This window comes from Heterocephalus glaber, unplaced genomic scaffold, assembly GCF_053883595.1.
Source record: "Heterocephalus glaber isolate CG9 unplaced genomic scaffold, H.glaber_assembly_v1.0 deba00001461, whole genome shotgun sequence".
NCBI classification, from domain to species: domain Eukaryota; kingdom Metazoa; phylum Chordata; class Mammalia; order Rodentia; family Bathyergidae; genus Heterocephalus; species Heterocephalus glaber.
The window spans coordinates 16,182,256-16,199,211 of NW_028258308.1; the positions used below are offsets into that span (position 1 = coordinate 16,182,256).

General features: G+C 35.9%; 1 protein-coding gene across 28 annotated transcripts in view; it reads left to right on the forward strand.

Moving 5' to 3' along the window:
• Positions 1-16,956, forward strand: part of Tenm3 (teneurin transmembrane protein 3) — a 2,554,979-nt gene that overhangs the window by 2,439,856 nt on the left and 98,167 nt on the right. For all 28 annotated transcript variants that reach the window (XM_087217023.1, XM_087217025.1, XM_087217024.1 and 25 more), the window contains one exon: positions 3,912-4,097. In XM_087217023.1, the coding sequence (XP_087073149.1) occupies positions 3,912-4,097 (186 nt within the window). The remainder of the gene's footprint in view (positions 1-3,911; positions 4,098-16,956) is intronic.

Sequence of the window (16,956 nt, forward strand, 5' to 3'; positions counted from 1 at the left end):
ATATACCATTTTATACAATCAAGGTAAAGATTCAATGAGTTAATATGGGAAAATCATTTAGAATTGTGCCTTCTACAAAGTAAGTACTTCATAAGTATTAACCAGAAGTAGTGGTGATAGTAACAGTAGTAAATAGGAGCAGTTTTTTAAAGACAAGTTGTAGTTTGTCATACTTAATTCCTCACTAACGCAGAAGAACTTCCACATAAAAGTATTAATTGGGTATAGTTCTACAAATGTGAAATTAATGAAATCAAAATTATTCCATGTATTAGTATGACTTAATAGTAAAACAAAATAAAATATTTCCACCTCATTCTCATGCTTTTGAGGGGAAGGAGAGGCTAGTAATTTTTACAAATCGTGCTTTCCTGGCATTTTGAGATACTTGGGTGATATCTCTGCTACCCTGTGACTCAATATCAGCATAACAGATTTATCATCTTCAATTTAAATTGAGTCCTGGAAACCCAAACTAAAGACATTTTCCATAGAATAATTTGTAATATATGTGAGTAGTCTCTGTTTAGCCTGAAGTAAATATACTGAGACCTGCTGGCCTTGATGGCACTCACCTGTAATCCCAGCACTCCTGAGGCCGAGGCAGGAGGATAGCCACAAGTTCAAGGCCAGCCTGGGCTACATAGTGAGTTTAGGGCCAGCCTGAACTACAAAGGGGGACCCTGCCTAAAAAATAAATAAATAAAAATAAAATATATATATATACACACACACATATATATACATATACATACATATATGTGTGTGTGTGTGTATACACTAAGAGAAGTTTTCTTCCTCTCTCCTTCCCTTTCTTCCTGCTTTATTTTTCCTCCCTTGTCTTTTAGCTATGGTGCTCTGGATGCTGAAGAGGCTTATAGTATATTTATTACTGATTCATAAGCATATTAGTTGATGCTGATTAGCTTGAAGAACCAGAAACTTTGTTAGAAAGTTCATGACTTCTAGAACAAATAATATGTATAGGAAAAAAACCATAAATTGGATTCTGGATTATAGAGGGACCTGAACATCCCACCAAAGATTGTAGGAAATCTTTGCCAATCAACATCATTTCAAGGAACATAGGAACTTGTTTTGTCCGGGGGTCTTCTGAGATATATTCTGTAGGCTGGATGTAGTGTTTCACATCTGTAATCCAAGGAACTCAGAAGTCTGAGACAAGATGATCAGTAGTTCACAAGCTCAGCCCGGATAACATAGCAAAGACCCCATTTCAAAAAAATAAAACAGAAAATAGAAAAAAAAACCCATCTACATGTATATATGCGAGGGCAGCATAAAATATGCATTTAGTTATTTCTGGTTTTATTTACATTTCCAGTTTCTATAGTAACAAATGCATTCCACAAAAAATAGCCAATTAAACTTTATAGAAATAATTACTTGTATAGTAAAGCTACTTAGTTTAGATCTCTTAGGCCTTCATCAGTAAAAGAGGTATAATAATATCAGCTACAAAGAACAGTAATACTTATTTGAAATGTTATTCTGGTTTACTTACCATAGTTAACCAAGTAAGAAAAAAACAAGCATAATAGCCCTTTTTGGTTCATATAAAGTCATTGTGATATATTACTTGTATTGTTTTATTAAAGGATAACTTATAATTGATACTAAATAGCTCCAAAAGTAATTCGGCCTTTATAAAATCATCTTGCTACATTGGGCAGTTTCTTATTAATTTTATTAGTAAAAAGACTGATAAAAATGATTAGATCTGTTTGTACCACCACGAGTTCAAGCCCCCAGTGGGACAGTCCATATATGCACCACTCACCAGTGGTTCAAGCCAACAAGAGTGTATTAACTGCAAAAAGAAAGCTTCCTTAGGGTTAATAATAAAAATCTTAAGTATGGTTACATTCACTTTTTTAAAATATCTGGTGTCATGTGCCTCTGATTTATCTGGCTGTTGCACAGTTCTCTTTTAAAGCTTATTAAAATGTTGTTAATTTACAAGTGTGGCTTAAAGTTTACTAGCAGTATAATTCTGATTTTCTAACTAAATGAATCCTAAAGGAAAACACTTTACTAGCTCTCTTTTGTTGTTGTGGAAATAACCTTCAGATATCTAAATTCAATGAAAGAGTAATTTTTACACCTGAAGAAACATTTGGTTAAGCAGCCTGAAGAAAAGAAATGAATTATTTCCATCAGAAAGTTTATAGGTTTGAAAGCAACAGAGCTCTACTCTATCTTCATCAGCAGTTTGTCCATTAATTAGCCCTTCAATTCCACTTCAATTAAATTAACTGTAATTAATAAGTTCATTACAAAGATTGACGCACCTTGCTCAAAGCTAGTGTGCTAAACACTGATAAACACCTTCACCCTAATGAAAAATTGATTAGACTGAATAAAAAGGGTGCCTCAGAAAGAAACCTCTCTCTTCTGGAGCTGAGTTGATGTTATGTTGCTCTGAAGTTAATCAAACCATCTTGAATTTCTTAATCAAAAATTTAATTCAAAAGAGATAGAAAATGTGGCACAGATCAAAAAAACTTTAAAAAGAAGAAAGACAAAAAAAAACCCACATACTATTCTCTGCCAATTAATAGTCCTGAGTGTTGTTTAGTTGTTTATAGGAAATGTTACAACTTTCATAATGCTGAATACTGTGTTTAAAGTTAATCCTATGATATAGAAAATTACAGAGCCCAAGAAATGTTATTTGGGGAACAAATGGAGAAAATTGGGGCGTGTGTGGCTACATAAACAGTTACTAGTTTTTAATTTAGGGAAAAGGGACTGTAGTCTATTTTTTAATTGTTAGGAATCATTTCAAAGTCTTTATTGTAAGACATTTTTACTTTCAAAAGAAAACCAAAACTAAACAATAGTCATATAGTCTTAGGACAAAAAATATAGTTAACTTGGGCCGGAGATTTAGCTCAGTGGTTCCGGAGCCTGCCTTGCAAGCGGGAAGTCCCGAGTTTGATCCCCAGTACCAAAAAAAATATATATATATGTATATAAAATTAACTTATAATTAACTTTATATATGAAGAGTAAAAAATAAAATATCTTTCAATGTTCCTTTTCTCTCCCTCTCTCCTTCTCTCCCAACTGGATCTAGTTAAAGCTTCTAAGAAAGCTTTAAGAAAAAAAATTACTTAGAGGTCTTTTTTTAAAAACTTAACCTGGTGTTATAGTTTTTGCAGTTATTTAGTCACCTTCAGTAATTCCAATTGTTGAAAACCTTTGTTTTTCAAAAGACAGTCATTATATGTGTTATTAAACTGGTTTTCAGCTATATGAGCTAAGCAATTTGTATGTCAACAGTATGATTTACTAAATAGGAGAAATAACAATTTCCTTTATTTAATCATTTTTTCTGCTTGTCTGAAGCAAGCTAATATACCTTCTATGTGGATTTTTTAATGAAAGTTTTTAATGTTTAAAATTAAACAATGGCATTGGAAGTAATCCCTTTTCAATTCTTGATAATGTGTGAAGCCCAAGACCTATGAGACCCCTGAACGATTCCATTAATTTGGTATGTGAGTATGTTTCCTTGGCTGTCAAATGATACTCTCTAGAACACTTATATTAAATATGAATACCTTATAGATCCTTCATATAAAATATATTTATATATAAGATATCTGTATATAAAATAAATTATTTCTACCAAAATTGCCATGCATATTTTATCTACCATTACAACCACATATAAATTTAAGTAATGAATAAGGAAGTAAAATGTTATGATTCGTAATTCCTACTAGCCAGTGCTGAAATTTTCTTTGTATCCAAACACTTCTGATTTTCCAATGATCTTGTTTTTTACCGTAACAAGTGTGAGTTTAAGATGTAGCTATCCTAATTCCCCTTCTCACCACTCCCCTCTATCCTCTCCTGCTCTGTTTCCTTTCTATTCAATACAGAAATATGTTCCGTGGACTGTGGCTCACATGGTGTCTGCATGGGAGGCACTTGTCGCTGTGAGGAAGGTTGGACGGGCCCAGCGTGTAATCAGAGAGCTTGCCACCCCCGCTGTGCAGAGCATGGGACTTGCAAGGACGGCAAGTGCGAATGCAGCCAAGGGTGGAACGGAGAGCACTGCACCATCGGTAGGCTCCCTGCACTTCTGTTTACTTACTGATTGATTCATTGACTGGCGGTGGGCCTTGTGCATGCTGGGTGAGTGCTCTACCACTGAGCTACACCCCAGCCCTTAACTGTACTTTTGTACCTGTCCTCAATCTGTTGTAAAAGAGCTCAAATTGTTGGCTGTTTTTTAACTTGGAAAAAGCTTGTTTCTTCACATTGGTTTTTACTTGTCTTCCTTAAAAAAAGGCTTTTTGTTTTTTATTTGACTATCATTTTATAATGGCAATTGACTTCCTTTAGAGCAACTGTCATAGTAAAAAATATGAGAAATTTTTTTTGTGTTTGTGATGACCATAAAAATGGACTCACATAAGGAAAATTTAATGTCTGATTTATAACAGACTTTCATCGACTGGTACTTTTTAGTGTTCCATATTGCCACTGCAGTCATACTTTTACTTGGAAAATTCAAAAAAAACATTTTTTAAATATGGCCTTCTTGACCTCTATAGATTTCCGAATCACACATCTTGCTGTTGATATGTCTCTACAAATGATATATGACTTTTTATGACTTTATTTTGCAGTATCACTAAAAATAAAGTAAAATAATGCATGTCTAACAGTGCTTAAATCTGCATGCTTAACACTTTAAAATATAACATTCTTGAACATATGTAGGTTAAATAAAACAATCAAATGCATGTTTAAGATCAAAACACTCTTGTAAACAAAAGGGGGGGTTTCATACCATGGCACCTAGCAAGGATATAAAAGTATCTAGACCATATATAATGTCACATTTTCAAGATATTCAAAGTCTTTGCTTTTACTATTCAAGAAAATGTTCACTTAAAAAAAAACAAGCTGGATATGGTGGTGCACTCATGTAATCCCAGTGACTAGGAGGCTGAGGCAGTCTGATCACAAGTCTGAGGTCAGTCTGGGACACATAGTGAGCTCAAAGCCAGCCTGGACTATACAGCAAGGCTTTGTCTCAAAAAACTAAGCCATAAAATATGTAAGTAATAAATATCAACCTCAATTCAGTGAAAGTACACAGCACAAATAATTAATGGAACAGTTCTACAAAAATTTCTGAATTTGGGGTACAGTGTTTTTACATATTGTTTTATGTTCTTAGGGTAAAATTTGTAAAGCTATTGGGGGTCTTAAAGGATTTTGTTCTTACAATATATCTGTAAGTATTATTCACTGCTTTGATGAAAGGAATTAGGTAAACTGGAATTTTGTCATGGGAAAATTGAAATCACATACATTTTATAAAACTGTCACAATTATATCTTTACAAACTTGATGAAAGTTTTTTATAGTCTTACTGACTTCCCTGGCATGTTTCAAGGGTCCTACCACCACTCCACATTGGACATCTACTTGGAATGACCCTGAGACTTAGAGGTGGTTGGATTCCTTGCTATATTTATGAGTGATAGAAAAAGGAAAAGCATATCAGGTAGAGTCAGGAGGAACTTCCTTGAATTTCTTTCCCCTCCCACTCTGAGAGGTCCCGTGGAGCATGCTCCTTTCTCCAGTGAAAATACATCAACACCAACACCGGGGCAATATTTTTGTCAAGGGAAGCCCAGCTTGGACCATCTTCTGTTCACCGCAATCACAAAACTTTCAGACTACCAGAAGAAGAGAAGTGTTCAGTGCTCCAGATGGGCAAGATAACCTTATCAGTGAAATGCAGATTTTCAGACCACGCAAAGACCACCCCTGCAGGTTTCTAAGAGCGGGGCTGCTATGCTGTTACCTATACAGTGCCCTGAGGGACTCTCTTATTGAATATGAGCTCACTGCCTGCATCTGAGGACAAGTTACTTTTACTGAAACCAACCACAAATGCATACATTCTTAGCACTTACAGAGTGCCTGTGCCACAATTGTGAGATGGGTTTCCCCTCCTCTACTCTTAGAAAGAAGCTTCATAGGGCAATGGCAGCATGATGTTCATGTGAAAGACATTAAGGCAGAAAAAAAATTGATGAGCAGGATTTGTGTATCTTTCTCTGGCCATCCAAAGTCAGCACACTGTGTGACCAAACAGCCAGCCCTATGCCCCAAATATCAGGATGCCCACGTATCAAAGGGAGGGACAGAATAATAAACTTCTTGAAATTTGTGACCCTACCATAAATTAATTCTAGCTGAGGAGAGAATATTTCTATGTATCCAGGAAGTACAACGAACACATGTGTATATAGCTTTGAAAAGCAAGAAATGTAAGAGAATGTTATTCATACTTACCTTGCCAGCCAAGAGCTACTCAACAAACCATTCTATTGTTGGGTCCTCATTGACCTTGGCAATATTGTGTGGTTAATAGTTTCCCATAGATGAGCTATTCTTGAACAACTTTCTAGTTGTTTGGGAACAAACTGGATTCAGTAGCAAGTCTTTTTATTACAATTTAGTGTATCTGGCTTCACTTGCTTATAATTCCATTTTATATAGTTTTTATTAATTTTGTTGCTTTTATTCCTGCTTCTTTTTTTACTTTTACTAGTACATGCTTGCAGTACATAATGAGTACATTCACTATATGAGATTGATACATATCTATAACACATTTCAACTCCCTTCTTTCCCCCCCCTCCATTCCCCCCCTCCCTCCATTCCCCTTTTATTTTTCTAGCATCATATTCATTTATCTTATAATACCTTATAAAGTTAATTATTGTATATACAAATTGAAAATCAGACTAATAGGCCAAAGAACTTATAAAACATGTAAGACAATTGTACTAAGTCAAGGTACACTTCTAGATACATTGTCCACACTGAATTACAGTATCTTTTTTCCTTGATTTTTTTTTCCTGTTATCTAGCTTTTATTTATATATATTATTTTATTTATATATTGTATACATGGAGAGAGAGCGTTTTTTCATATAAGAAAAACTATGGGATATTCAAGTTTGTGTGTCTGAGCTACTTCACTTAACATTATGGTCTCAAGGTGCATCCATTTTTCTACAGATGACTCAAGTTTTTCATTTTTATGGCAGAGTAGTACTCCGTTAAAAATAAATCTTGGGTATGAACCTTTTAAAAGATACAGAAACCCTTTAAATCATTGTTTTGCTATTTCAGACTATTAGAAATAATTATTCTAAATTTTGGTATACAAGATCCAATTGCCTTTTCCCATTGACTCACTACCTATGTAAATGTCCACCAGGGCCATTTGTGAGCCACTGATGAAACAACCAGGAAATTCTGGTATGTTTTCTCCTTTGGGACAGTTACTGTTCTGTGCATTTCCTCAGTTTCAACACTTACGTATCTGGCTAGAAGAAGCTGCCCCTTTATAAAATAATACTCAAAAATCAGCAAGAATTTTTTTTCTTTCTCCCTATTATGTGCCATATCATTAAATACCAACTCAGTTCATGCTGTCATAAAACCTAGGCATGTTGATAGCAAAATAGTTTATGAATTCAGAGTATTCTCTGAAGCCCCTCTCTATTTGAAAGGATTCCATCCTGATACTTTTGTTAATGTATTCATATTTTCCTCTCATTATGAATCATGAGTTCAACAAACTAGGCATATTCATCTGCAAGTTCATTGTCCCAAGTCCTTTTCTTGTCTTGGGCTAGACTTTGACTAGTGATTCACGCAGATGAAAAATAAAACAAAGGGGAATTTACTCTTACCAATATCATTATTATAATCCCTCTCTCTCTTTCTCTCTCTCTCTCTCCCCAGAAAGGATTTATGATTGTTGGACCCTTTTATAATAAAAGGAAAGTTGCATGAATGAACCACATCAAATAAGTACTGTACCAGTATTTACTGCTAACATGGTTTAACAGAAATATCACTGATATAGAAACTCAAGTACAAACATATCCTCTTTTATATGTGACTATTCCGTAGGATGCATGATTGTTGCACCTATGTGTCTACCTTTGTTTTTCATAAGATAGGAAAGATGTAAGAATATTTAGAGGATCCAGAGGTAAAGTAAAAATATATTAAATATAATTAAGTCTATAAATAATATTTGACATAATTAGAATATTATATTGCTGTCTATATAAAAAATTAAATAGTTCTATACTGTGAGAGTTAAGGTGGGGCCAATCTGTGAACTGTGAGATACTAGCCATGATCTAAGTGAATGAGTTCACCATTAACAAATCTGCAACCATGTGACTTAAATCTGTAGCCATGTAAAGGTAGCTCAATTGGTTTGCCTCTTCTATTTTTGTGGGGTTTTTTGTTTTTTGTTTTTGGTGCTTTTTTGTACCAGGGATTGAACTCAGGACCTTGTGCTTTCAAGGCGGACACAGTGTCACTGAGCTAAATCCTCGACCGGGTTTGCCTCTTCTTATGTAGGGAAAGAGGATAAACTGCTGTGGGATTGGCCTGTGGCTAGAAGTAAGTGCCCACAGAAGCAACACAAAAACTATACCACACCAGTGTTGGCTGAACAGATGTTTGTAGGCAGAGTGGATATTAACTAAATATCCTGGCCAATAACAAATCTTATTTCAAGTATTTTTAAACGTATAATTTCACAAAAACCATTCTTTTTAGCATTTGTTAACAAGATTTACTCCTAAATTTATCCATTTCTTTCTGAAAGCATTGGAGGATATAGATAAGATTAAGACCTAAAGAAGGGGAGAGGTTGAATAACACATCTGATTGTAATCTACAAGGAAGGGTTGTTGTGAAGGAAGAGGTATAGTTGGGCTAATTGTCTTCTGGAGGCAGACTGGCATTTTTCAATCTCCAAGGGACAGAAATTGAGAAAATGGGCTTGCATTATATAATCTGGTTTGTTATAATGAAGACTATCAGGTTGGACTCCATATTTAAATCCTAGAAAAAGCTCCTCCCCAATTTTTGAATCTCCATTCCAGTGAGCTTTAACAAGACCACAACTATGTATGTAGTTGTGAAACACTGAAGTTTTTGTTTCTTCTTGTTTGCTAGCAGTTTTAGGAAAGGAGTGGGTTTTTTCTTAAACTCTTTCTATCCATTATCCCAAAGGATTAAGTCTCTTGAGTAGTGGTCCTATTTGAAGGACCCCTTGAGGTCTCTTACAGTTCTAAGATTTTTTAACTACTGATAATATCTGCTTTATTTGGAAAATTACTATATTTAAGCATCGGGGTTCCCTCTTCTCAGTTTCATTTAAGTTTTTATTTTTCTTATGACAAGGAATCATGTTCACTCTTTTAGATCACTTGGGGTCCGTTTTGTAAGATACTATACTTAACATGACTTGCTTACTTTTTATTTGTTAATTGATTCCTTTTCCTGTTAAGCAGTTGTTCCCAGAGCCCTAGGCCAACAGCCTGACTCTAGGGATCCCGCCTAGATTATGCCATTCTCATTTTCCAGAGTCCAGTTGGAGAGAGAAGAGTGCTAGTAAAGCAAGGAAAGAATTTATTATTCAGTGTGACCATTCTGGTCACACAATGTTCTAAGCCCTGTATTCAAGGCATTACCAGAGCTGGGTTCTTGGGTCCAGAAACCATAAAAATGAGGCCAAACCCACAGGAAATGTAGGCACAGGCAAGGCTTTTTTGTTTTTTTTAATTGAGACTTCTGCGATAGTCAGAAGGGAGCCACAGCTCTGACCAATGGGCAAGCCGTGCCAGTGGTTCCATGAGCAAAGTAAAAGGATAATCAATATAGAGAAGGCTCTCACCAAAAGTTCCCAACTAGGTCCTCCATGAAAATAAAGTATTCAGATTTGAGTGAGTATCTGGTTCTGACAGGTCAGTGTCTGAGCTCAGTCGTAAGTAGGTAGTACACCGGGCAGCTTTGACCTCCAGTGTAAGGAAGGATTTTAGGAGGCTTATCTTTGCTGGCATCTGTGTTAGTAGGATCTGCTTGTAGCTATTATATTTTTAACTTTGGGGCTGTGTGTAAACCCTGGGTCCCCATTTATAGCCTTGTTTGGTTTTTTGTTTTGGGGTTTGTTTTTTTGTTTGTTTGTTGTTTTTGTTTTTGGTCCTGGGCATAGAACCCAGGACCTTGTGTTTGCCAGGCATGCGTGGTGCCACTGAGCTACATCCCCGGCCTCCTTGTTTGGTTTTGATATGAAAGCACAATACAGACATGACCCCTGGAGCTCCTTCCCAACATTTGATCATTTTATTCTCTTTTGGGTAGTCCTGTCTCAGGGATACTGACAATAACTTTGGGGTTACATGATAAAGGAACACAAATAGTTGGCAGAGTGGGAGAGCAAGAATTATGCATAGTTAAACAGCCTTGGTCAGACTGTGCTCTGGTTGATTGTTATAGTAGGGCTAGTTCTGTGAGGTCACCCTGGCTCCGGGGAAACACTTATTGCTTCGGGGTGCAATTCAGTTCCCATCAGGAGAGGATTGCTTTTACTTAAGAGGGGGAAACCTTGATTCCAGAGTAATTGCTCTCACTTGGGGATAGGGGCAGTTTCAGTTCTCTTTATGGAGTAATCTGCCTGTAAGACTAGCTAGCGCTAGAATTGTGAAAACATCTTAATTTTTCGTATCTTGATGTCTTCAGCCTTGAAAGAAGGAGACATGAGAAGTTAGGCAAATTTAGAGCTAATCAACCTAATATTGGCAGATCTTAGACACACATTCCCTAAAATGATCAACATGCTTACATGCATGGCTGAGCAGCCACAGAAATATTCCTACCATGATCTAAAGTTTTAAGATAATAAAGAAGACAGACACACAAAATGAAGGACAAGTTTTGTTCTACTTTTAAATACCTATTGGGCATCTGCAGGCCCAAGCAAGGAGTCACTGTCTTTCTTTTAGTAAAAGGAGCTTTCAAACACCTAACTGCCAGATAAGAAAACACAAATCATGACTGACATATTAAGGGCCCAGGGGATTTTCTGCCTCTATGATAGTTTCTGACTCTTTCAGTATGGTACTAGCTATTTTTATACAAATACTCCTTGAATCATTAACATACATCTATTTTTAAAGTTGAGCAGCAGTCTGATCAAAAGTTAAAGGTAGCAAAGGAGATAAGATACAAACCTAGCTTAAGAATCAGTGCTTATAGAAAAAGCAGGCTTTAAGTGCCTTTCTGCTAAGACAAATTACCCCAACACCCACAATTTAACAGAAGAGAGATTTATGTGGCTCATCGTTTAAGAGATTCAGTCCATGGCAAAAAGGAGGAACATCATGGCAGAAGGGCGTGGTAGAGCAAAGCTGCTTAGTTCATGGCAGTTGGGAAGCAGAGCAGGGAACAGGGCCAGGAACCAGATAGGAACTTCCAAGTGATACCTCCATGACCCACCCAGGCACACCCAGAAGTGTGCTTTACTAATGCCCTGAGGAGCTGCCAGCCAATCAAGTTGACAATTAAGTTAACTGACACAGCTCCTGTCACACGACTGTTGAATATCCTTTCTGTGATATTTATTGAATACTATTATTTTGGTACCAGGGGTCGAACTTGGGACCTTGCGGTTGCAGGGCAGGTGGCAGGACCACTAAGCTAAATCTCCAGCCCTGAATACTATTTCTTGTAAAAGACAATGTAACATTTTTTTAAAAGAGCATAGGCTTTGAAATTTTAAAAAGGTATTTTAAAATCAGTTCCAGAAGTTATAAGATATAACTTATATCTTGATGATTCTTATCCTCAGTTGACTTCATTTTTCAAACGTAAAGAGGATATAATAATATTTATATAAGATTTTGAAGGAGAATTGTGTTTGAGAACTTTTGGACTTGAATCCTTGCTGAACCATTGCAGGACCTTGAACAAGTCATTTAACTTCTCTAAATATTAGTTTCCTCTTGTATGAAATGTGAATATTATGTATCTTGTAAGATTGTTAGAATTGAATACTAGAATATAAAGGATTTAATAAAGTGCCTAACAAATAGGGCTAAATAAATTAGAGTTTTTATTTTATTCTTAAGTATAAATGAGACAAACTGCAACCCAGCTAGTGTTTTAGATGTTAATACTATTTTTAGAGTAGAACAAAATTTTTGTCCCAGGAATTTACTTGAAAGAGTTACTGAAATTTCCACTTTATTGTTATAAAATATAACCAGGTGTCAGAATAGATATTGTTGACCAAAACTGTTGCATTAGGGTTGGGGGTTAGAGAATTATTTTTGAAAATCCTGATGATGAAAGAAAAGTGGAGTATATTGTGGTATTTTTCTCCTAGAAATGTCTCAAACACAGAGCTGTTTATAGAACTACATTGATTTTCATGTACTTTCAGGCAATTCAAATGGAAATTTGGCCTAAGGGAAATCCTAATTCCTTTAAGCTACAAAAGACTGGCTGTTTGTTTTTATTCTAATTCTTTAGTACATTGGGAAACAGGATCATGAATGATCACAAAGACATGCTCTGTTTGCTCACACAAAAGTTACACATAATGTACTCAGCATACCTTTGTTAAATACCAGAGTCACTCTGGTTTTGGAGGTGCAGGAGATTAGAAATTGAAAATAAAGTGCACATAGCTGGGGAGTTATCTACTAAAGAATATCAGAGAAAAGAGAGGATCAAAACTTTCACCAATATGGACAAGGTTAGGAGGTGAAAAAAATATTTTGTCATTAAATTTAAAAAATTAACTAGGCATAGTGGTTCATGCCTATAACAATCACAGCACTCTAGGAGACTGAGGCAGGAAGACCGCAAGTGTGAGACCAGCCTAGGCAATTTAGTGGTTTAGTGAGATCTTGCCTCAAAACAAAATAATGTAGCTCAATGTGAAGGCCCTGGTGGGGAGTGACAGTATGGGGGGGAAAGACCACTATTATAAATATTTCACTGATATTACAAAAATCAGTATTCTTTGTAACTTTAGTAATGTTCCCCAAATGTGAATCATTTTACTAATAAAGCAATATGGCATTTTAAAAATATCTTTTTACCATTCTATCCAAAAGTTATTTGTAATTCCTCCATAACAAATAGATGTGAAAGACTATGTTACACCTCCAGTGCCTGTTCTGAGAGGCAGTTGGCTTCGCCTCACTCACTGTGGTATAAGAAAGGGTTCACTAACACCATACTGCCTGATTGCTCGGTCAGAAAAATATTTCCAGTGAAGCTGGTGAAGCTTACATAGCAGGGTCCCTCACTTGCACTGGCCCTTGCCAAGATCCCATAGGCAGATGGTTGGGTATTATTGTAATTAGTTAAGATGTACCTGCAAATCAGTTAAGACCTCTGTCAGTTTCCACCTCATCATCTTTCCCACCACACTTTTCCCATGAACAGTGGCATTGGATTGGTTTTGGACCCTTCTGACAGTTCCACTAAAAGCATTTGAGCTCAGGGTACATTTAGTTTAGATTTAATAGGATATGTTTATGCGGTATGAAATCATTTCTGTCTATGGTTGTTATTGGTAAATATCCAGGAATATTCCTACTATCCTCTGACTTTCCTAGTGACACAAATATGACAGGGTCAGAGTATTTGAAAATATGACTTTGTCATATGGTGCCCTGCCACCGAAGGAATTAGATATTGGAGAAGACATAAGGCTTAATATATAGAAACAGAATTCTTCCTGTCATCAGATACAAGTTTTCTCCTATACTTAAAGATGGAACTTATGCCTTACAAGCATGTCATTTTTTTTCCTTTTGATGAGTATTTCTCTGCTGAGGAATTTATCCTTGTATATGTAGGGTGTAAGTCCAGTACTGGAAATCATGAGTTCATCAGTGCATGAAGTCACGTCTGTTCAGTATACCACTGAATCACATAAAGGCACCAGAAAATGATTTCTTGTTTACATGACATTACATACTGACAAAGATAACATTAAACTGAAAGTATTCTACTTTGAGAATGTCACTCGAAAGTGGTTAATAGGAGATATCAGTTCAAAGAGTAAAATCCATTTATTACACAGGTCTCCTTAAATTTGACAGAAATGCTAAATATTTACATGACTTATACTAATAAGAAATGCTGAAGCCAAATGCAACTTTTCTAAACGCTCAATAATGAAAACCATATTAAAATATCACACCCAAAGAAAGACTAAATTGTCTTTCTCACTCTCTGTAAAGAATATCACAAAATCATTGTCATGTAAGAAGGCAAAGAGTAAACATCACCCCAAAATATAGGAAAAATGTTCATTAGAGACCTGTCAAACGCTTAACAAATTAAAAAAAAGTTATGTCGCTTTTCTGATATTTAGGGTATTTATCAGCTTAAAAATCCTACTTGGTTGTGATTTTTCTTATTCTAAATAATTTTGTACTGAACTGATACCTTTTTTCTTAAACAGGGCCCCTCCCCAAAATTACAGAAGTTTCAAACCTCTCAAAAATTGAATCTGCAGGACGGGCCAGGGATTTAGCTCAGTAGCACCGCACCTACCTTGCAAGCCCAAGGTCCTGAGTTCTATCCCTGGTACCATAAAAAAAGAGAAATTGAATTTGCCCTGGTCCCAGTTCTGTCCCTCGATATCTGTACAGTCTAGGGAAATCATTTGAAACTCCTGCATTGCAGTTTCCTCAGCTATAAAGTGAGATTGAGAATAAATTCCTACCTCGTGGAATTGCTGAGAGTATTAAATAGGTTAAAACATGTAGATTAGCACTTAACACAGTACCTTGCACAAAGGAAACATCATGTAAACATTATATTGTTGTCACTGTTGTTAGAGTATTTGCACTGAAATTAATAAAAAGTCATCAGTGGGTAATTCCACCCTACTGAATCATGTCAGCTCTGCTAATTTCTCCAGACAAAGTAGGATGCATGCTGGATACAAGAACTAACCCCTGACTTCTGACTCACTAAGTGTATAGACAAAGGTGCTTCACCATCTGTTGTATACAATGGAGGCTGGGTTATCATGGAGCCAGTAGGCATGGATTTCAGAGGGAAGAAATTCTCCTAAGTTGACTTAGATGGCGATGAAAATCTTCCATGAAGTATGCAGAAAGAGAACTTCTTGGGGTCCTCACTGCACAGTCCCACAGACTCTAACTAGTAAGAAGTCTAAGGAGCAGAAGAGATAGTGGTCCCTGAGAGGACCTTGGAAAGCCCCCTTCAGAGCTTACTGAGTACCAACACTCATGTTCTGCAACCCCAGCGGATTTTCAGATGTCCATTTCTCCCACTGAGGTAACAGTGTCCATATAGCGGGGCCTCTCCATGCTATTTTTCTCATTTGAGTATAATTTATCCAGTTAACACTGTTATATTCGGTATTTTATCCCTTGTAATCCCTTTAATTAGTATTTTCTTAAATGAGGTCACTTCATCTGTTTTCTACAAATGCAAACCTAGTTTTCTCTGACCTTTCTAAAATATGGGAGCCTTGTTTTATTAGGTTATCGTGCCCTCTCTACTTTATTTCAGTATTTCAAAAACTGCAACAAAGATAATGTTTTTACTAGTCACTTTAAGCTTTCATTTTGTTTCAGCTCTGTAAAGAAGGGTTTGAATGATGAGTGGTTATGTTGTTTATGGTAATGATAGCTGTTTTGATTTTGTGATTAATTTATCCTTCAAATGGTTTTGCTCTTCACCTATGTAAATAGTTCATTTGTACTAGTTTGTTTTTCTTTATATATAGTGTCCTAATTTCATTATAAAAGGCCATTCAACTGTGGGTTCAAATTAATTGCAGCTGGTTCTACAATCAATGACAGATCTGCATATTACATTAAATTGGTCTTTTACCCATGATCCATAACCTGTTGAATGAGCGTAATTGACCAACAAACATTAATAATCTCAATATGAGACTTTATTAAGTTTGACTATCTGTTTCTATCATATTTTAGTCTCAAATGCTATTTGACAAGGCTTCGATCATTTGATTTCCACTAACTTTTACAATCCATATTCCATAAATCTTCAGTTGTCACTAACTTGGAACTCCATGAACTTTCTGTAAAATGTGTTGCTACTTTAACTTGGTACTATTCCACCCTGCCTTATCTCTTAACCTTCAGAAGCCACCCACTACATCCTCAAATGAGACAAAATCTTGTAAAAGTTTGAATTCCAATTTTTGCTTTCCTGCTGGGCGTAGTGGTGCACCCCTATAATCCCAGCACGCAGGAGGCTGAGGCATAAGCATCACCACAAGTTTGAGGCCGGCCTGGGCTACATAGTGAGACCCTGTCTCAAAAAATAAAATAGTTTTTAAAATAAAAAATGTCACTTTCCTTTGCACCTGACCTGCCTTGTGAGCATAGTTCCAAGGGCCATCCTGATAAATGTTCCCTAGTTATTTGGGAAATTTATTGTCCAATAAATAATTTCCTAGGCCATCAGGGGTTTTTTATTCCTAAGAGTAGCACTACATGTAGGCATAAATAACTTGCTGTTGAGTCCTCTTTTCCTCTGCTGCAGCAGCGACAGCATTATCCACTAACACTGTGTGAGAACTTCAAGTTAAATGGCAGCAGTGCTGCTGAGAAGTACATTTTTGTGACAGGTAGATTGTTTATGGAATTACAGAGTCTGCCAAAAACTTCAGGAAAAGAAAAATAATAAATGTCTGGAAGGTAATGGCCACCACTTTGAGTACCTCTTGTAATTGTAGAGACCAAAGGTTACTTGTATGAATCTCATGATGTCTCAGTAAATTTAGTATTAAAATATTTATACAAATTTTTCTTTTCCCAAAGTGTATATACAGTTTTTGGCAGACCTTGTATTAAATGTGTTCTATACATTAGAAAAGGAGTTTTATTTTGTTGTTTTTATTGTTACTGTTGTTATTGTTGTTGTGTCTTCCAAAGCTTAATTCTGAATATAGGCAATTGTCTTGTGGATGAATGTATCTGGATTTAACATATTTTTTCTGTGTAGGTGATTTACACATAGCATGTGAGGATGAGAATTTTGAGACCTTTAGAAGAAATT